General features: G+C 42.7%; 1 protein-coding gene across 1 annotated transcript in view; it reads right to left on the bottom strand.

Moving 5' to 3' along the window:
* Positions 1 to 846: 846 nt before the first annotated feature.
* The window catches only part of lrmda (leucine rich melanocyte differentiation associated), a 202,906-nt gene continuing 181,884 nt past the window's right edge, over positions 847 to 21,868 (bottom strand). Inside the window, exon 8 of the mRNA XM_030071326.1 lies at positions 847 to 1,145. Within this exon, the coding sequence (XP_029927186.1) occupies positions 1,066 to 1,145 (80 nt within the window). The 3' untranslated portion in view covers positions 847 to 1,065. The remainder of the gene's footprint in view (positions 1,146 to 21,868) is intronic.

Here is a 21,868-nt window from a genome sequence, read left to right as displayed (position 1 = left end):
ACATCAGATGTGCTAATCCATGTTTTGTTGCAACAGAAACTGATTGAAGCATTGCTCTCGAATCAGACATCAGTCGGCACTGTGTTTTGGATGGCAAACATACAATATATATTAGCACAGTATTTATTTATTTCTTCAGAGAGACAAAAATAAAATGTGTAGGATCTACACAAATTCAATAAAGAAAGGTAAAAGGATAACATCAGTAAGAAAGCTCATATGACTTTTTTAAAACAACTACACTCATTTCTAAAGTTCCCCCTGTCGGGTTAGTCTGCACCCATAGTGAGTGAGTGAGTTTGCTATAGAGCACAGAGAGAGCCAGGCCTGAGCTAAACATCCACCTGCTCATGCCTTACTTTACATCTTCAGCTAAAGTAGAGCTAGAGTGCTCAAATGTTTCAAAGTGCTGTTGTTGCTGTTGTGTGTGTGAACGTGAGAGAGAGAGAGAGAGAGAGAGACAGAGAGAGAGATGGACCCATGTCAGGCCCCAGGTGTGCAACCATCACCCCTTTCACCCTTGATTAGTAGCGGTATTGGATGGGTGATCCATCATGGCTGTCAAAGCAAAGCATGCAATTGGCTGGATCTGTTTGTCACTGACTATGTGTAAGAAAGCGAGAGAGAAAGAGAGAGAGAAAGAGAAAGAGAAAGAGAGATAGAGAGACAGAGAACGAGAGATTTGTTGAGAGAGATAGAAAGAATGTCCTTGTGTGTATGTCTGGAGTCATGGAGCTGCTGATGCTTAGAGGCAATCATGTCAGTGGGAGTGTCAGCCCTGACTGGCTCTGAGCTTGAAGCAGACCAAGCTCAGCACAGGAGGCCATTACTATTGGGCTGGAGGACTTTTTTTTTTTTTTTTTTTTTTTTTAAGTCACTCCCGTTACATAATCATGTCAAGATCTAGTGATAAAATGAAATCTTTTCCTAATGAGAGAACAGGGCACCTGGTCACAGCTCAAGCACAAGGGGGATCTTTGTAAATAAATAATTGATTCCTTCATCTTGCTCTCTGTTAACATCCATCGTCATACATGTCCCTCTTTTTGGCTCTCCAACTGTCCATCAGAGCTGGTCGTTGCGGATGAATCTGTTGCCTTCTGAGTGCTTGCCGTAGTAGACATAGCGACACTTGGCGAACACCCCTAGAAATGGGGAAGTATAATAAGAAATTATCAACAGTGGTGCAAGTTATCCTTGTGAAATAGAAAAAAAAAATAGTATAATTACTTTTCCTGTAATTAAAAATTCTAATGATAGTTTGATAGTGTTGTCACTAGTATTTTAAGTTTCATGCATCTGGTTTTACGCTCTCTGTAGCTTTGTTTGGTATATATACAGTATATTCAGACAGGATGATCAGTCATTGTCTGCTCCTTGCAGAGAAAGAGGATGTTGCTGGGAAGACTGAGTGTCGTCTTCCTGAGGAGGACCAGCATGGCCTCAGGGCAAAGTCCTGACAGTAACAAGCTCACAGCCCCACATCCACCCACACTCTCACACACACTGACACACTGAGCCATCACAGCAAGCAATTATTCCAGCAATCAGCGGGCAGGGGTGTGGCACGTGTGTGTGCATGTGTGTGTGCGAATTAGGGTGAAATAAGTATAGTATATTGATAATAAGGAATTATTTTGGTAGAGAGAGGGAGCACTTCTTCATATCACTTATGCTTTAGCTTGCCATGGTACGACTGTACATGTGGCCATTTGAGAAGTTACAGAAATGAAGACAGAAATGTTTCAGATGATTTGCCTTCTGAAAAAAAGCCTGATCAAAAGCAGGCAATAGCCTCAGACAGGACTTTGCTTATCCCTGGGTGACTGTACTACACCATGATCATGACCTCTCCCATCACTGTCAAGGTCTAAGATCTTATTTGTTATGTTTAATCAAGATTATGCTGAAAATCATCACAAAAAAACAGGCAAAGTTAGTCTAAATGTATAGAAAAAAAGCATAAGACAGTACATAAGACATAGATCACCACAACAAAGAAAAGTATTTAGAATTATTGCACCAAAGAGGGATAACTCCTCATTATACTGATTTTATAAAGGATTTTATCAATGGCAGTACTGATGGAATGCTATTTTCAGAAATCAATAGACCAGAGTGCTAACATAATGCCATGTACTGTGCCCTCTATGCACCTCTGAGGATGAAACCAAGATGGCCAACAGTGCTTTCTTGTAGATAATGAGAGGTGTTGCTGTCTGGGGCATAAAGCTGCCCAGAGCTCCATGGCTGCTTTGCACCGCCTCTGATGTCATGGCGCTCATAGTGCCACTTGATGAATGTGGCGGGCTGCAGCTAGGTGTCACCTCTCAGCAAATGAGGCAAGGACAAGTGGCATTAGTGCTGTCAATGATCCTCTGACAGGAGAACAGATACGGCTTTCGTCAGGCTTTTTAAATAGACATCAAGTGCATTATAGACGGTGGGGTGGGGGGGCCGGCCGGAGACAGGGCAGGAGAGGAGAGACTTGTGGGAGAGGCGGTGTCGCGGAGGGATGAGGCGCGCTCCGAGTGCTAAGTCCAATCACATAATCCGAAGAGACATTGTCAAGGGCGGGGAGAGAATGGCAACTAAGTGACAGAAAGCAGAGACGGGGACAGAGATACTGGTGCCATATTAGTGCCAAGCATATTCTGATGCCACCCTCAATTGTAACCAAACCTGACACATCGCTCTCTTTCCCCCACTCTCTCTGACTCTTCAAAGTAGGCTCCACTAAGTCATACACACATATGCGCACACACTCACGCAGACACACACAAACACACACACACACACTAGTCCCTCGCAGCAGTAGTGGGTGTTCTGTCAGGCGGAGGAGCAGTACAGCGGCAGCAGCAGCCCACAAGCCCGGGGACAAGCTCAGTCAATCTAAATCTGGACTTTGTAGTGGCGCAGCGCTCATTTCCCCTCATAGCCCAGCTACTTGAGGTGATCCAAACACTGAAGTGTGAGGAGCTGTCACCTCCGATAAAATCCGGGCCCAGCTCCATGCCTGCCTGCTCCCCCGGTGTGTGAGGGTACATATACGTGTGTGTCTGAATGTGTGTGCGTGTGTGCATAGGAGCGTCTCGGGCACTGTGTGTGTGGGGGGGGATAGAGGACGGGGAGAAGGAATTCCAGCTGCCGTGCTTTGCCTGGGGATATAGGTGCCACGGCTGGAGACTGGGCTCGACACCACAGGATTCGGGGTGTCTCACAGCGCTCTGATCACATGGGCACCGGGCCTTTCACATATTCACAGCTTAACCGCAGAGAGACTCACTCACTCCAGGAGCGGGGCCCTTAAGAGATTACCCACTGAGATACCAGAACCAAGGCTCCTAAGAGACATTACCTAGAGGGGATATATTTGTAGGTTGCAACCAAAGCCTTTCAGAGATAACCTTCACAGATGAGGGAACTAAAGCTAAGGGCCCCTCAAGACTTCACACTCTGCTGAGCTCGTCACTAGCCCATGGGGACACAGGAGGATTGGATGGGAACACATTCTGCGACTCTGCGGCGCCAATCAGAAAACTCTGGACGATATGTGACCCGTAACTCTTGTAAAAAAAAAATAAAAATCTGCGATCAAAGCAAGTAAGAGAAGAGGGAGAGAGAAAATAAGGGAGCGAAATGCATGAGGACTGGGTATGAGTTCTGAGCAAGCAAGGGAAGGAGTGTGTGGATGTGTCTATTAATTTTGTGCGTAACCTGGCAAGTTCGAGCTACATTTCCACATTAAAGCAGCCTATCTTGGGCATAAACACATTCCAGATCGCCGCGTTCCCTTCACAGCGAGAGCTCGCTCTTATTACGGGAGAAGGGAAGAGAAAGATGGGGTGGTGGGAGACAGAGAGGGAAAGAGGGGATAACTTAAAAGTGCAAAGCCAAGCTTGGTCTTATGTAATGCCCTCCGAGGCCCCGCTCAGGCCTGTGGGGTTCCGCCTGATGAACTGATACTTAATAACAAGTGGTGCAGTGTCAAACCCTGTGGTCTGGGATATCCTCTGTGTATCCTAGGCCATGGAAGAGAACACATGAGTAAACACACACACCGCAAACTCACACACACACACACACACACACACACACACACACCACATGCATATGCAGTACACACTGAGACCAGTGCGAGACGCAATTAAAGTGACAGATTTTAAAAAAAGGGATATGGAGGCTAATATTTCCATCACACCCTGGTGGAGGAACAATCAGGCCTTTGTTCTGCATATGTCACCCAGCACCTTGTTGTTCTTAAGGGGAGTAGCTAGCCCTCTTGTCTTTATTAAAGGGCTGTACAGTTAGTATCTTGTATCTTCCCCCTGGTGAGTGCTGCAGTGGAGGCTCATCCTCAGACAGTCTGGTCTTTTCAGAGCTGATTACCCAAAGCATGTGTCCTCTCCACGGGGGCTTGATGGGCCACTCTGCCACAGTGTGAGTTAGCTGGCTGTACAAAGCCCTTTATGTACAGTACTCCACTCTCACAGCAACACATATGGTGGAAAAAAGAAAAGGGAAAAAAAAAACAAACAACAACAGCAATGACTGAGTCTTTTTTCTCTTATAAAAATCAAATAAGGGCACTGGAGGAAAAAGAAACAGAGGATGTATATGTATTTTCAACCAAGCACAAGGTCAATATATTCGGTTTATACAGTATATGTAATAAATATAGGAAGGATGATGTTCCTAAGTCAGTTAAGACACTGACAAATCCCAGAAGACATAGCTATTACTTCTGGGGAAAGGCCTATCTATATTGTATACAAAGGACATTTCTGGGAAATCTCCAAAATAAAAAGACTACAGCTTTTATTAGATGGAATGAAAGGAATCAGAATAAATCACATAGCCTTAAATCACACAAAAAAACTTGACCAGTGTATTTAATTAACACACAAATATACAGAGAGGGAGAGAGAGAGAGAGGGATAGGGAGAGAGAGAGAGAGAGAGAGAGAGAGAGAGAGAGAGAGAGAGAGAGAGAGAGAGAGAGAGAGAGAGAGATGGAGTAGGTTTAATGATTGCTCTCTGCATACAATCAGCTTGATTCTTTTCAAGGGCCATCAATATGTCATGGAAAGACACATCCGACGGATGTAGCTTTTAACATCAAGGTTATCTATTCAAGGCATGAAACCACCTCCTCTGATTCTGGTTTCTCCTCCTCTCCCCTTTTCACATCTATCCTCCCCTCTCCTCCCTTCTGTTTCCACTCTTTGTCTTCCTCCTCCCCGACTATTAATACTCTTATTTGCTCTCTTTGATTTCTCTCATTTTCTGTCTCTCTGTCCTCATCCCCTTTTCTGTCCCACCATCCTGTTTCGCCTCTCAGCCAACAATTCCATCAGTGCCGTCATCCATCAGGGAAATAATGCAACGAGGAAAAAAAAAATCAATTAACAAGGCAATTAAACTTTCTGTATTATCTCAAAGGGCTGAAATAACAGTGTTGGGTGGGTGGGGGATGGGGGTCAGAGAGAGGGGCTGGGGGCAGGCATCCATAAGAGCTGGTGTGAGAGTGACTTATGGGCTTGGGGTGTAGGCTGCTGTGAGCTTGGGCTATTATTGTGGACACGATCCATCTCCGACTGTCCTTTTATCAGTTCAGCCCAACGTCATGAGATGGAGTCACCACCTCCTCTCTATAGGGAGGCCCGCAGATAGATGACCCCCCTGCGTCCCATAAACCAACAGCCAGTGGACTGCGATTCAGCCTGCAGAAAGGCCGGCTGGCACACAAAGCACACTGTCGTGGAAAAAAATTGTTTCACTTGGTATGGGCATGTGTGTGTGTGTGCACTCACACATGATTATATATTTGTGTGTTTCCAGGACTGTATCTCTAATTGGTGACTCATGCGATTTTGTGTTAGCATCCCGAAAGGTGCACAATTTTTCTGGTAAATCCCTGGTAAATATTTCCAAAGAAGAAGAGTTAGCCAAACGTAGCAGTCATTCCCTACAGGGAATAAATATGATATGTGCAGAGCAGCTGGTTCCACCTGTAAAGAAAGGTTAGTAGTACTTTTGAAGGTTACTGAACACAGAGCCAAGATTGTGTCAGTAACATCAGATATTGAACAAAACCAGGCTTTGTGTGTGTTTTGTTGCTTAGAGAGAGTCACAGTAAGGAAGGAAAAAAAGAGAGAAAGTCAGTCTGTGAAGCGTACAGATGGCACCAACATGAGCCCCATCTTATTATCATTTTTATGAATGCCTATTTCTCTTGAAAGTAGTGGAGACTTAATATGACAGGGTGAAACAGAATCTATGCCTTCTCTATCCTGTCTATTAGTTTACCATCTTAACGGCTGAGGTGTCACCCGTCTCTCTCTCTTGGGCCTCGGACAAAAGTGCTGCGTATAACTTTGAGAGTTAAAGTGACATTTGTCCTCTACCAATAAAAAATATTTAGTCCATTAAACATAAATAGCTGTCATTATGATGCATGCCCTGGGCTCAGGCCTTCCCCATTCCCCTCCTGGCTGTTTACTGCGGCCAAACAACTGCAGCGCCTGCATGTTCTCAACTTCAGCGTATTGATTAAACTTTTAAATGGCTGCCATATAACCCTGGGACATCAGGAAGATTAATTTGCGTCAATGTTCATCTGTAATTCATTAGCCATTTATACTCTCCACATCCACACGGGCTATCAGGGAAATGCGCCCCATTTTTCACCCAGGCAGAGGCTGGGGAGAAGACAGGGAGAAGGAGGGATGGAAGGAGGGGATTATAGTGCCAGCGATAGAAGAAATACTACAACCAGGCAAGAGTGTCCTGCAAGGCTCCTAGGCCAGTAATACAACCAGGAGATTTAATTACATATTAAAAAATAATAATAATAATAAAAAAAAATTCCAAAATACACATTGCCAATTTATATTGTACTGGAACGCTGTTAAAAACATCCAGCTTTATCTAGCCACTGCTGAACTGATTATAAATTATGTTAATAGTCTTGGCTTAACAAGGCTCCCTAATGGCATGCCTATTTGTCAACTGGAGAGACATAGTGTGTTCAACCCATTGCCTTCTTTGTTGACACTGGATAAAGTTGTGATGTCAGACTTTCTTAGCACGTCTCACCAGTCAGTCTGCCATGTTGTGAAGCTCTTGTCTGTCAGTCAGTGCCTGCCAGGCCATTCAAACATCAACAACGTTATATACACTTTCATCATTTTCTCATTCTATTCTTGAGCTTTTATTCATTGTGATGTATGTATGTATCCATCGCCTCACGGCGGGCCGTCACTGGCAGTTTGTTTTGACTTTATAGTCAGGTGTGGAGTTTTAAATTGTCTGGGTGGAAGAGTCCACGCCTGAGACAAAAAGAGAAACAGGATGGATCTTGGAAACTACGTGCATGACTCAGATAAAAATACATGGAGAAGGCCAAAAAAGGATGAAAAAGGAGGAGACAGTGTGTGGGAGACGGAGAGCTGAAAGATTTGCTGTTGCCCCAGGCTGATAGGCTGTCAGGGGAGGGTTGCTAGGTCATGGCTCAACTAAAGCTGATCAATACCAGGTTGATTTTGCCACATGATTCGCCTTATAGTGCAACAATAACGCATATCTTTTCACATGCTTGAGAGACTGAGACCTAACATTCACGGAGAGCCTCTTGGTTGAGGTCAATATTGTTAGATGAATTAAAAACTGAGATTTTAAATACATGCAGTAATATATAAGTTTAAATACATCTTATATAGACATGCAATGCAGTACGTATGTATCGGTTATGTTTTGAGTACATGAGTAGCTTTGGTTCATCCATGGAAAATGACAATCTGTCACTGTCAGCTCACTAAATGACTAGAATCAAACACTGTAAATTGAGGATGGCATTATTCATTGATGGGTGAATTACAGTTATAACCAGATAAATGCCTATCAGTCTTTGTACTCCCAACTTAGGAGGATGAGAAGGAAATTGAATTCTGGGGGACATAAATTTTGACTGAAGAAAGAGATTACCGTTGTGGGGGTCTAATGAAAAAACGGTGAAATTAATTTCAGTGACATTTATTCCACATAGAGCCAGGAGAGAACACTGGTTACAGTAGCTCTGGTGTCTGGAGATAAGACGAGGGTGGTTTAAGGCGGGGGACTCAGCCAGTTTACAAAGTCCTAATCCCCTTGGAGCGCCTCTCTCAAGGCAACCACTATCATCTAGCCAAAGTGCCACAGGGCTGACAACACACACTTTGCATATGAGAAAACCAAAAACTCTCCTGTCAGCAAAATTATGACAAGTGGGTTATTTACTACTTGAGTTATTGAAAAGGTTTGTCTATCCTTGAAGACGCATGAAACCACTAATGACACTGGTAATCATAAGCACTCATTTTTCCCGTCAACATGTGGATCACAAATCACCACTCACATACCACAAGGCCTGACACTGATCAATTGTGTTCTTCACTGTACCCAGGATTTCTAATTAAAAGAAAAGCACAGATAAGTGGTTCAAACCTCTGACCAAAAAAAAGAGAGAAAGAAAAAGTGTTAAGCGTAATTAGCGATTTGGCTGCGTTTGGTAATGGCGCTGTTAATAACAGCGGACGGCAAGTCACTCAATGAAAGTTTAATCACTGGGACAGGATTCAATAACAAAAGAGCATAATATTAATCACCAGAGAGTGATAACTTCACTGCTCATCTCTTTGACATTGGAGGAAGGGATGAATTAATGATGCTCTCCATCCGAACACATTAAATAATAATTATCAGGCAAAACAGCATGAAAGGGACTGCATAATGAACCCCATTGTCAGGTCAATTACAACCACATAAAACTGCTCAAAGGGAATTCGCTTGTTACCAGATAGGCATACTAGAAAGGACACCGGTGACTATATCAATGAAAGGTGCAGGGCAAGTTATTCTTCCTGATATCAGAGTAACTCAGAGTATTTGTTGGGACGAGGGGTTGAAATAGCATTTATATTTAGAGGGCACTGAAACTCTGTCAATTTGAACACGCCGAGATAGTTAGGAGCATTCAGCAGGGAACACATCGAAAATTGGTTTGCGAAAAATAAATGACATGACAATGACAGTGTTTTGTTGGCTCTAAAGCAATGTCAGTTGCTAAGTGCCATGTTAACTAAACTCAGCCACGCTGACAATGATGGACTTCATGCATCAGTGGACAAAATGGCACCTCACTACCTGTCAGTCGTAATTTTCATCAAATCAAAGATGGCCAGCAAATTTGGACACAAGACGAACTGCCATACACATGCATATATATATATACACGTGTACATATACATGTGCAAGTAACCTGTGCAAGTTTCATTCTTTAGCATTTACTTCCATAATAACACCATAAATCTGTCAGTGGGTAGTTTTATTAAGGGCTTTTTTAAGGCCTTTGCCTTTCACACAGTGTCAGGCAATTCAGTTTGTCCTCCATAGACTCCTCTTTTTCAGCTAGACATCAATTACCGCATGACTGCTGCTACTCTAAGACAGTCTCTTAAACAAACAGCCTGGCATCCTCCAGCATGACACATATCAATACTAATCTGACGTCTACTTCCACAGCCGTCCCCCTTGGATCCCGGCTGGCTGCACCTGCCTGACCAAGGGGGCCCAGCGTCAGCTCTACTCCTTCACACTTCCTTCCCCTGTAGACATCAAACACTTATTACTCCACATCCTGGCCCTGCTAACTGACTGGCCTGTCTGGGCCAAACTGGGACCCCATTATTAGAGTCATTTCAGTGCCCATCCTGACGCCTGTTAGGCAGTTCTCTACCTGGGGCTCCTGCTCCCTGCCTGCCCGACTGAGTGCCTGGCCAGCCAAACAGTGATTGGACATGACATGGTGACAGAAAACAGGGGAGAAGGGCGGTGGAAATAAAAGAACAGGGATGGTAGAGAGAGGTTGAGAGAGATGGAGAGAGAGGAAGGTGGGTAGGTTGGCCAGGGCCCTTGTGGCGTAGGGTGTGCCCATCAACACGGATGAGCGTTAGCCAAGAGCCGCATGTCACAATGATGGAGGGGCTGGATCACTCACATCAGAGCTTCATCTGACTGGAAGATATCAATCTCCTGGCCTAATTCAAAAGGACATGGTAAAATATCCTTTAACATTGCTCTCCCTCTCTGTCTTTGTGTGTCCCCTGCCTCTGTCTTGTTCAGTTGAAAACGTGTGTAACCTTGATTGTTGGGCCTCAATTGACCACACTCTCATTTTCACATCCCATTTCCTCTGTCTCCAGCACTGACGGTCAAATTATGATGGGCAAAAGGTACCTTGACATATGGCATTTAGCACAATTTGTCACCAAATTCAGCATGACAAAAAGAAGTGGGAAAAAGAACTCCAACCGTTTTTTTTTTTTTTTTTTTTTTTTTTTGTGAAGGCTAACTTAATTACTTTCCTAATTACTTAAAAAAAAAACATATTTCATAAAAAAATAGTGCAGTAGCTAATGTAACACCATGGCTATTAAAAACACAGAAACAACAATGAATATATAAATGTATAAGCAAACAAACAATTAAATAAATAAAGGTAAAAACTATGAAATAGGAATGTCAGGTGATTTTACATGCTGCTTGAACACATGGTCACACCAAATCACGTGGTGTAGTGTGCTGCTCGAATTTCAGCCGACAAAACCACACTAGCCAATCAGGTGTGAAGCAGAGGTGATAATAGGGCTGTGTTGTGTGGAACATCTCATCTCCCCCTCTGGCCTTGCTTTGCCAGTGCAGACAGATGGCTCTACTGTAACTCTACCTCTCTTAATTAATATGACATATCCCCCCTTCATATGCAGGGAGTGAGGGAGGGGACAGAGAGATGAAGGGATGAGGGGATGATTAACTGTGGATCTGTCCCTCCCCGTGAGCAATGATCTCACCTCCTCTCCTCGCCCCATTCCTCCCTCCTCCTCTCTTCATTTCCGTCTCCCTCACTCTCCCTTGTCGGTGTCTCCCTTTGGCTCAGTTCATTTCTTTCTGAGCCCTCCCTTCTCATGCACCCCTTTTCTCTTATCTCCGTGTCCCTTTCTCTCCCTCTCTCCATGCTGCCCCTCTTCTCTCTCCTCCTTTCCCTTGACACCCTCGGACTGTCCTCAGCCCCCTGCACATCTCCTGACAGGTAGAATAATAACGCTCGTACATCACTGCCCCGAAAAGTCCAATAACCTAAATCTTCACTTGCCACACACCCCGGGACTCAATTACTTTATTGACATGTAATCTTCATAAGGGGAGAAATATTGAGCATGTAAGGTCAGCCGGTTATGAAGACATATTATCATATTATCTGCATGAGGGTTGTAGGGGCTAGGACCTGACAAAGCTAATTATAATGGTACATGTTTCAGAGCTCAGAGCGTATTATCTGCTTGGCTGCTTGGTTGAGCCACAGCTGAGGTATAGAGGAGATGGGGATGAGATTTCAAACCTAATAGGGGCTGGATGTCATCTCAGGGCATGGGAATTAATGAAGCCAAATATTATCGACCGCACATCACAGCACTAATACCCTTGATTTGTTCATTGTATTTCTCAGGCTTGCAACGCCACAGCCGAATGATTAACAGCATATCACAAGCCAACCTGTCCGAGGAGAGCATTTCTACAACTGGACAATAACAAAAACTATTGCTTCGCTGCGAGTGTTGTATAAAAAACAGGAAGGGCAGTACAAAATCAGCTGGTTGTGCTGGAGCTCGAGTGGTTCCTCAGCCAAAATGTCAGAGTGGGTTAGTGATGGCAGGAAGGACAGATGCCCATGGCTGTGTTATCGCTTCTCTCCCAAGGTTATCTTAATATCATCCACTCTGCTCTGCCATTAGGATCTACTGCCTGCTACATATGGGGGAAACAATAACATGGACAATAGTACTTCATATTGCATGGTGGGTGAGCTCTGATAAAACCCTAAATTCATTCCAAACAAGTCGTGCCTTTTCATTATTTACAGCTAGGGCATGATGTAAAGGAAAAAAAAAAATACTGCATATACACAACTAAGCTTGCCATTTTAACCAGAAGTACTATGGATCAAGAGGAATAAAACAAACAATAGCCTTGCCTAGAGACACTGCATCTGAGGGTCACAGTGTGCAAACAAAAAACCCCACATGTGGACACGCTCAATTCGCTTTATACAATATTATGCCCTTTTTCCCTTTCTCTGCTGCCCAACTGTCTGAACCTTTAACTCTGAGTTGCAGCCCCAGAAGATGCCTTAAAATGGTGTGGAATGGTTAGCCAGCACTGCCAAGGGTTGTCTGTTAGCACTAGCTTATGGTGTCAAATGGAGAGACATATTTTAGCTTTCTGAGGAGGCAGTCCAGGCATGCAGTACTCTAAAGACTGGAAAAGCTCTATTCCTTATACTAAAATCAACAATCGATTTTTCTTAATGAAATATTTACTGTTAGCAACTTAATTAGGTGTCTTTATATTTTTAAAGCACATACATGACTTACACTAGTACAAAAATTGAAACTTAAACATACACTCAAACATAAAAAAAAAAACAAAAAAAAAAACAAAAAAAAAAAACATAAATTCAAAGAAATACCTCTCCTTGAGCAGATATGATAAGGTTAGATGGCTAGCAACTCTGTGAGGTCAATCAGAAGGTTTGTTTTTGAAGGCTTGTATGTCCTGAGGGAGAGAAATGGCAAAAGTAGCCTTTTAAATCACAGCAATCTGTGATAAATTCATATATTTGACCAAAATGACTCAGTCAATCCAATCATCTTTCAGTGACACAACATGCCAGAAACGATTTACAGATCAAATTATGACAGTGAAATAACTTGTCTGCTTACATTATCATGACAGGGAAACCTGCTCCTTCTGCTTAAAGTGACTTCATCAGCGAATCATTGTGACAGATTAAAAGGTTGTTTTGGACTTCCTAGCATTTCAGTGACCTCGCTCTTTTCATTTTGGTACAGCTGGAATGTTGATGCTAGTAAAAACCATAACCATAAAAGACCTCCTACTTCCTCTGACTGTGGCTCCCTTTCATATTTCAAAAGAAATAAAACCTGCATGTCTGTTCAACAAAATAGTCATGACACTCACGTCCAGTTGACCTAATCTACTTCAAAGCAGGGCAGGACAAGCTGACCCATGAAATCTTTGATATGTTCGGTTTAGCTTGGACACTGTTCATTCAGTTGGATAGCAAAGCTGCAGTAAATAGAAGCTGCGATCCAAAGCACTGAAATTCCTGTGTATAGGATGATGGTCTTCTCTTCTCTTTACAAGCAGGAAATCCAAACAAGCCTTTCACACAGTCCTGGTGCAATGAATAATCTAAATGGCACTTAATGTGAGCTATGCTGATACTCTGACAATAGTTTGTGTTCAGACATCATGGCTTAGTGTCTCCCGATTGTATATTGATGCCTTGGCGGTTGACAATAAATCACTGGATTCACCAGTGAGTGAGAAAACAGTTTAGACAATGGCCCAATGGAGCTTACTGTAATTGACAGATGAGTTCAGCTCCTTCCACCACAATAGCTGTGAAGCACTGAGAGCATCTAGGGATCGTGTTGACGTGTGTGTGTGTGTGTGTGTGTGTGTGTGTGTGTGTCTGTGCATGCGTATAACCCTCCGTGACCTACAATGTTATAGATAACCAGTCCAATGCCTATCTTGAATTTCAACAATACATTTACTTTCATGCATTTATGCATGAAGAACACCACTACTTTGCTAATATTTTATTTTTTTAAAAAGCATATATAAAGAATGTGAAATATAAAGTACAAGTGCATGCCTACACTGGAAAAAAATGACTCCTGGTTTGATATACAGTATTAATTGGCAAATACACTTCAGAAAGGCTCACTAAGCTCACCAAAAACCATGACCCTCAGAAAATTTTCAGGTTATGTTAGGAATATGAAAATCCAACACATGGAGCCTAAAGCACCTTGCCCAGCAACGGTCATTATGGTTGTTTAAACAAAATATTGATTGATTTTTTTTTTTTTTTTTTTTTTTTTTTTTTTTTTAAATCCCAGCAGTAATGTTAGTCTTACCAGTGCAGTCTTACCAGTAGGATTTTTTTTTCATCCCCACCAAAAACAAGTTCACTGATAAATTTGTGATGAATCCCAGATGCAATATATTACTATCACTGTTAACCACACATTGTGTTCTGTGGTGTTAAATTTAGCTAATAACCTACTCATTAAAAAAGGTGTTTTATTTTTAAAAATGGATTATATTTATATGATAATACATGGAAACCTTCTTTAAGGTCTTAGCAAAGCTAAATGAACTGGTCGTCAGTGTATCTGAAATTATCTCAGTTATTAATGAGTTGGCTGTCAGTGTGGTGATATACTCTTATGCATGAATGTATGAATGCATATATAATCAATCTCATGTAGTGCATGGAGACACTTACACATTAAGCCAGTGCTATGTAAAAGCTACAGGTACATTATACACAAATTAGGGGCATAACATCATTGTTTCAGCTTCACTACATGCATGTGTCACATGTGGCTCTCCATTGGGAGTCTCCCGTATGTAATGATTGATGATTGATGTAACATTCAGTTACGCTAGGTAGGCATTAGAGGTACTAGTTCTCTACAATATTGATGGTCTTGGATCATTATAGTGCTTATGTGTGTATGTATAAACACACACATTTCATGTACATCATCTATATAATCAACAGGAAAAGGTAGCTGATATGTCACAGTGGAGTCCAGTTTATGTTGCTGTGTAAATTAGCCCTGGTTGCAGGCGTTGGTGATTATATGGCATGTGCGCCTATCTTACGATCATGCCTGACAGAGAGGTTTGGTGATGTAGCACAGTTGTGAAGCCATGCAGCATGTGTTGTCACCTAGCATGATAAACGGGTCACCAAGTGAATTGGAATCTAATTCGTTGGACCCATTAACCAGACTAGCATTAAGGCATGTTTTCATCTTGAATGATTACCGTGTAAGATCAGTTACCCTAGAATTACAGTCTACTCTGAACACAATTCATTAAAGGCACACTGATTAAGATATATGTTCTTGCATAAACCAACAAGATAAATATGTTTAACCAAGTATCTGTTTCTGTTAACTTTGCATATCATGCCATCTAAAATATTAGACATTTCATATCTCTCTGTAAACATCCCTGGTAATATACAATAATTATAAAGCTATCAGGATTTAGTGGTCTGATCCTGTCCCCCTTTAGGATGACAAGTTGGCTAGCATCTGCCAGCATGTTAGTAGCTCTTCATCAGAGTGAAGGGTAGAGAGCCCCCTTCACAGACATACTCCGACTGCGTGCTGAGCAATTTGTTTCAAGGGGTACTGACACAGAGGAAAACTGGTGGACCCCATATCCATCTTGCTGTAAAAATATCCAAAACCATCTGGCAGCTAGCCCTCATCCAAAATTACCATGATGGACTCCCACCTTTGGAAAGCAGGAGGGCTGTAGAAACCTGCTACACTTCTGACTAAGACTGGAAAGACTAGGCCACATCTCAGATGTCCCGAACCACAGCTACAAATCATGGTGGAAAATGAAAAATAGTTTCACTGCATTAGCAATCCCAGAATTTCCGAGCTGATTCTAGCAGTATGGCCTATCCATTTGGGCTGATTTATGTTCTGCTGCTTTTCTGAGAATGACCAGTGCAACTGGGAAGTAGACCAAGGTCCAAAGCAACAGCGGTATGTTATTCCAAGAGGGCTGGGCTGGCTTGGCAAGCACTCACGTCCTTGTCTATCTGTCTGACACGTTCGGAGTAGAGGCCAACATATTGCTTCAAACTTACGTCTGTTTTTGCCTGAGTAAGTCTAAATGGGTGAGTCCAATTGGGTCTGTATCATCATAAATAACACAGGCTTGTCTGTAATGGTCACGGATGGTAAAGATTTAAGAGGCTACACTTCTCCCACTGCTGGGAGAACGGTTCAAAGTTTGTTAAACATAATCATATTTCAGTGGTGGTGGATGGATGAGCTGAGTTCATGAGTAGGATTGTGAGCTCTCAGGTTCAGTTTATAAAATGCAAAACATATTTTCTAAAATGCATGTTCATTAATATAATAAAGCAGTGACATAGATGTTGTACAAAACACTGACGCATTAATCTCATTTTATTTGTTAACTTTTAGTGGCATCATAATGAAACTGTTTAGATCACTTCAGTCAAAACAATTTAAGCATTTGACTTTCAAACATCCCTTAATAAGACAAAATATCAAAGAGGAAAATACTTTTATACCAATAGTGGCAAGAGCTAACGAACAAATATCTCAGGATGGCACAGAACCTGACAGTGCTCTCTTTCCACTTTAAGTTCTTGCTGTATACGTCCGACATCAGTTTAAGAACTCAAGTCACTCGGGAGACTCACTCAACTACATCAAACGGCAAGGTAAAAACAATAGTGTCACTGACATTTCCCCAAACCCGGCACAAACAGAATTATTCAGACACAGTGAGAGGAGTGCCATCCGATAACGGAGAGATAATGACACTTGGTGGAAGGCAGCTTTCTCAAAGCAGTTTAGAACTGGCACGCCAGAGTTCAGCAGTTAAAACTGTCATGGATGTTAAGGAGGTTATCCTGGCATTTTAATCTATCCTGCTCTGAAAGAGAGAACGTGGAGGTGATTTCCAGGCTAGTAATAACAAGGACAGGCCTGCCTCCAAAAATGAGCTCTCATCATTTTGGATGCGGACAGAGCAGTTAGTTGTGGAGGCAGGGTGAAGGATTGCAGACCCAGTTTGCCTCGTCCTCTCTCCCCTCATCCATCTCCATAGGCTGGCTCTAATGGATATTCATGTTGCTGAGCCAATCCACTCCAGGGAGAAATAATATCACATCATCTGACTCCGATAAAGGAAAGAGAGCTTGTCCTCATAGATGAGAAGGGGGGGGGGGGCATATACTTCTATATGCTGCAGGAGCTGCACAACCACAGAATGGATTGATGTGACTCTGGCTGGATTTTCAGGCTCTTATTCATATTTTGACACAATGAGTCTGAATTAAAAAAGTATGTATTATGGAACAGGTTTGGCAGTTAGTATGCTGCTTTCAGCTGGTTGGGTAGATCCCACGCACACCACACGCACAGGTGCACACACACATACACGGTAGATATTATGATATTATATTATATGCATATAATATATAAAGGTATAAATGTCATATAAAATATGAATATGAATAACTTTCCCAAATTTCAACGTGGGTGTGTGCAACACAGTACTGAGCCACGCGCTATATTTTGAGTATAGGAAAATATCCAGATGACCCACAGCGTTTCATGCCCTGGCACAACATGTAAGTCGTTCCTGTGGTAAAAACTATGCACACTCAATCAAGCATTTTTTTAAAGTTTGTAAGCACCGATTGTGTCTGTATTCCATTTTACATGAATATATCAAAGATGGCAACAAAAGACCGGCTCATTAGAAACTAATCTTAAACACCTCATTGACTCATAATCTGGCAAATACTCCAAAGAAATAAAAAGACTGATGCATTGACGACTTGGGAAATATTTTTTATGAACTCAGGTCCAGGGAATAAGGCCATGTCTTTACTTTGTCAATTCACCTCGTAGAGGTGGGTGCACAGCCTCACTCAACACTGCCTGTGCGTGCACTGGCTGTTTAGCTGGCAGCCAGATAGTACCACATCCCTCTCTCCAAAAATGCTTTTTCATATTGTTTTTCTGCTTCATCTCAAATATTCCGATTTTTTTTTTTTTAAACAGTGACTGATGTTGAAGGCATTCATTGTCTGTGTTTTGCTTTAACACAAATTTTAAACAGACAGGCCCACAAAATGTAGGTCCAACTTGTAATGTGTGGAGGAAATACTTAAACCTTGCAGTTTCCATATGCCTCATTTTAGCTGTGTGGGGGCCAGTGCGAGTCTTTGTGTTTAAGAGTGATGTTTATCAGGGGACAGATCCCACTGGTATAATCATTATGAGGCTGAGTGAAATGCCTTCCAGAGCACGTACATGTGTCTAATGGGAGACGTCAAAGGTGCTCTGTCTTTTCTCAGTGAGTTCCAGTGAAGACATTTCCATACTGAGGGTAACTTATCAAGGCAATGCAAATAAAGGGGATATTATCAGCGGGATGATGACAGTTTCATTCTAGGTGGAGAGTGACATCAAACAGAACTGAGGCTTTAGTCAACAATGTCATGGAGGCATGCCGAGGAATGGAGAAACAGATGGTTTAAGCGATATATAAATTAATTTTATTGAAAAAGATCAATAACTAATGGCATGCGGATTCGTTTTAAAGAGCATGACTTAATATTCATGACAACATCTGTCTCATGCAATTGGTGATGATATCATCAACCTCGAGACTCCCAGCTACTGATAAACAAAACTGGGAAACAGTTTATCACTTCTGAAGCGGTTTCATTTTTTTGAAAGCCCTCAAACTCAGTTTTAGTTTTACTAAAAGCAGATTCTGCAAAGAGCATTAAGTCGTCAGTCAAACCAACAACCTTTGCCTTCATTATGACAACAGCTAAGTTTCAACACTAGCGGTTTAGTTATCCATTAGTCATGTATCTCATCCAGATGTCTGGTGGAGGAGAGGGGGGAGGAGGATATAGCAGCAGGTGTAGATCTTTCCGAGCCCAGCTGAGCTCTAAAAGGCAGTGCTTAGCACCCACAGCTCTGTCATCTGGCCTCTCCCCTGTCTCCACCAGCCTCTCGACAGCCCATTCCTCATCATTTACCCCTTTTTGGCAAAACCCAGAGCCCTTCTAATGGGCCACTCTGAATGCTTGCAGATGTTTGTTTATTTGTTGTGCAGCAACTGTAAAACAGTTTTCTCTTAGTTTGGATCTGTTCCCATTGCCCTGTTTTTTTTCGGGGTGCGGGATGAGGGAGCGAGGGGGATGCGGTAGGAGTTGGAGTGCAGATCACCCCGACATGTGACGAAAGTGAACTGCCAAGCAAATGTGTGGTGTCCCATGGGTGTCATCAGGAGGGAGGTCTTTTTGTGCTTTGAAGGCTGCTTTCCTCCGGGGATTTTAATAACAGTTGTGCACCATTTAAGATACATACATAAAAAGCAGCTGGAAGCAGGCCAAGAACAACAAGATTAAAAGGGCCTAGGGCTCATACTGTAAGGCAGATTTCAGGCTTTGTTTCTTGTTTCTTTTTACTTTCTCTTGCTATACAAATATATCCCTTTCATTTACTCCTGTCGCTGCTGAGGGATGGAATGCTCAAATTTAATATGATACCTGTAAAAAGTAGTTACTAGTGCTTGGCATATTTACTGAAAAACACAGAGAAAATGAAACGCATTTCATTAAAGAAAAAAAAATCTCAACGGTGAACATGGATAAATCAGTCAAATATGAGCCACCTTGTACACACTTATAGACTATACTGCTATAATTAGATCCATGGAATAAATCTGTGAATCACACTTCAAAACATGTCATCTTATGATAGTGACAGGAGGTGATAAATAATCGAGTGCATTGTTTTGTATAGAACATACATAATTCGTGATGGCAAGGCACAAGAATGCAATATGTCATTTGGTGTAGCATAATAGTACAATATAGACCCGTCTTCATGAAGACACACACTACTTTAGGCTGGGACTCCATTCTGGACTGTTAGATTTAGACTTGAGCTGACAGTTGGACCGGGGCTGAGAGTTAGAGCCAAGGTGACAGTAGTGGAGGATCCTCAGGCCCCTCTGCCAGACTATATACTCCACTCCACTCTGTGTCACGCCTTCACCAAGACATGCAGGAGCCCCCACCTCCCTCCTTCAGTTTGTCTTTTGTCTAGTTTTCTCTCATTTTTTTACGTCTCACGTTCTTTCAGTAACGTTGGTCTTCTTCCTGTCTCTTGCTCCCTCCTTTATCTTTCACCATCCTTCCCTCTTGTTCTGTTCCTCTACTATTCACTGAACCTGCTCGATGAAACACTTTGATTCAGATTGCATTCTTGCTGCGGCACATTTCTCCTGCTTCCCCACTTTCCTCTTCCTCCCTCTCCCTCCTTCTCTTTGCCTCTCACCCATGTTTCTCCCTGTCTCCTCCAGGTTGACTCCTCCACCCACCAAGACAGTGGCTTATCCTGGAGCTCTGTCCTTGGTCTCCACCCCTCTCTCTCTGGGCAGTGACCTGCCAGCACCAGCCTCCTCTGGGAGCTCCTGGCTGCTGTAATTACCTCTGGCACCTGGGCTCTGGGGCTTCCACACAGGTGACACAGGGGGAGGAGAGGGGGGCCACAGAGGGTTGAAAGGAGGAAAGGGAGGTTCTCTCTGTGCAGCCGACAGGGCGATGTCAGACTGGCTGCTGATCTCCCTGCTGCTGCAGAGGCCAGGCCAGAGCCACAAAGCCAGTTCCAACCATACAAAACAACAACAACAACAACAACAACAACAACAAAAGAAAAAAAAAAAAACATAACAACAAAAAAACAAAAGAAAACAAAAGGCCACTTCATTAGCGCTTCACAAAGACTAGAAAAATGTCATGTTTACATCCAACCCTGAGTAGAACACAGTGTACCTAGACATTACCGTATGAGACATTTCAATTACTTATTACTGGATCACCGCTTTACCACAGCTTTGTTTTCAGTATGTATGTCTACGAGGTGCAAAAAAACAACAATGAAAAAAAAAAAAAAAAAAACCCACAGGGAGCGGGGGGTAGGCTGAAGGCAGGGACATACATAAAGAGGACGTGAAGGGCGAAGATGAGGGCTGTGTTATCTAAGGCTGCAGCGCTGCATCATAAAAATAACAAATGGAGAGTGTCACCGCAGCTCAGATCTGAGACGGAGGGGAAAATATTTCATGTGTCAGATTCCCTCACCTTTTAATGGACTGTTCTTAGCCAGGTCTGATTTTGACAAAGCACAGGGCCCTTCCTGTCTTTACATCTGGTGAGAGCTGCCGCTGGTCAGGCTTTCATGACATAGATCTGTCCTTGGCACCGCAGACGGGGGTGGTGGGCAGGGGGTCTAATCTGTGAAGGGCTGAGGTGCTCACCATTGACCTTTTGCGCTACTGCAATGGCGGTCAAGCCATCATCAGTGTTTTGCATTGTGTAGACGGTGACTGTGATGAATGTCTCAGGCATGAGAGTTAATCTCCTTGTTGCTGATGTTATGTTTGGTGTTATGCTTTCGTGGCCACTCACAGGGCACATCCACAAACAAAGAGAGGCGCTACTTCTTACATCCAGCCCTCTGCACTGCTACTTCTAGAAGGGACAGTTTAAAATACCAATAGAAGCACAGTGCAAGTTTGTCCCGGAGACATGCACATATTTTTAATTTTACCTGAGTTTCTGTAGAGCATATGCTGCGAGACACAAAATAACTCTGTGTCCCTTGCGATTAAATCTTAGGTTCTTTGAGTCCTTTCAAATGCATGCGATACATTCTTCCCAGAGCATATTGTTTGATGCTAAGAAGTTGCTAAACAATCACATCAACTGAATTCATCAGGTCAACATGAGGCCCAATCAATGTCGAGTATCAACAGATCAAGGATGGTTCACACTGTAGATGCATGCTCCCACGCATACTTTCAGATCAATAGAGTTAACCTAGATTACTCAAATTTATTTCCACTATCAACAAACCACACAGATGAGATGAGATCAATAAGAGGAGACTACATAACTTTGATTCAGTCTCAAGTTCACTGGATTCCCACTCCTTGCATCTGCTAGGGTTATGGCTTACATTTACATAATTCATAGACCTTGCTTTTTATTGAATGCATTGCACTATATTATGTTGCACCTTGTTTATTTTGCATAGATTGTTCATACAGATAAATCTGGAAAGGTTAGTCAGTCTGAGGGGGTG

Source organism: Myripristis murdjan, chromosome 15, assembly GCF_902150065.1.
Source record: "Myripristis murdjan chromosome 15, fMyrMur1.1, whole genome shotgun sequence".
Lineage (NCBI taxonomy): Eukaryota > Metazoa > Chordata > Actinopteri > Holocentriformes > Holocentridae > Myripristis > Myripristis murdjan.
Note: the sequence above shows the minus strand (reverse complement) of the source record. Positions and strands in the feature narration are given on the sequence as shown.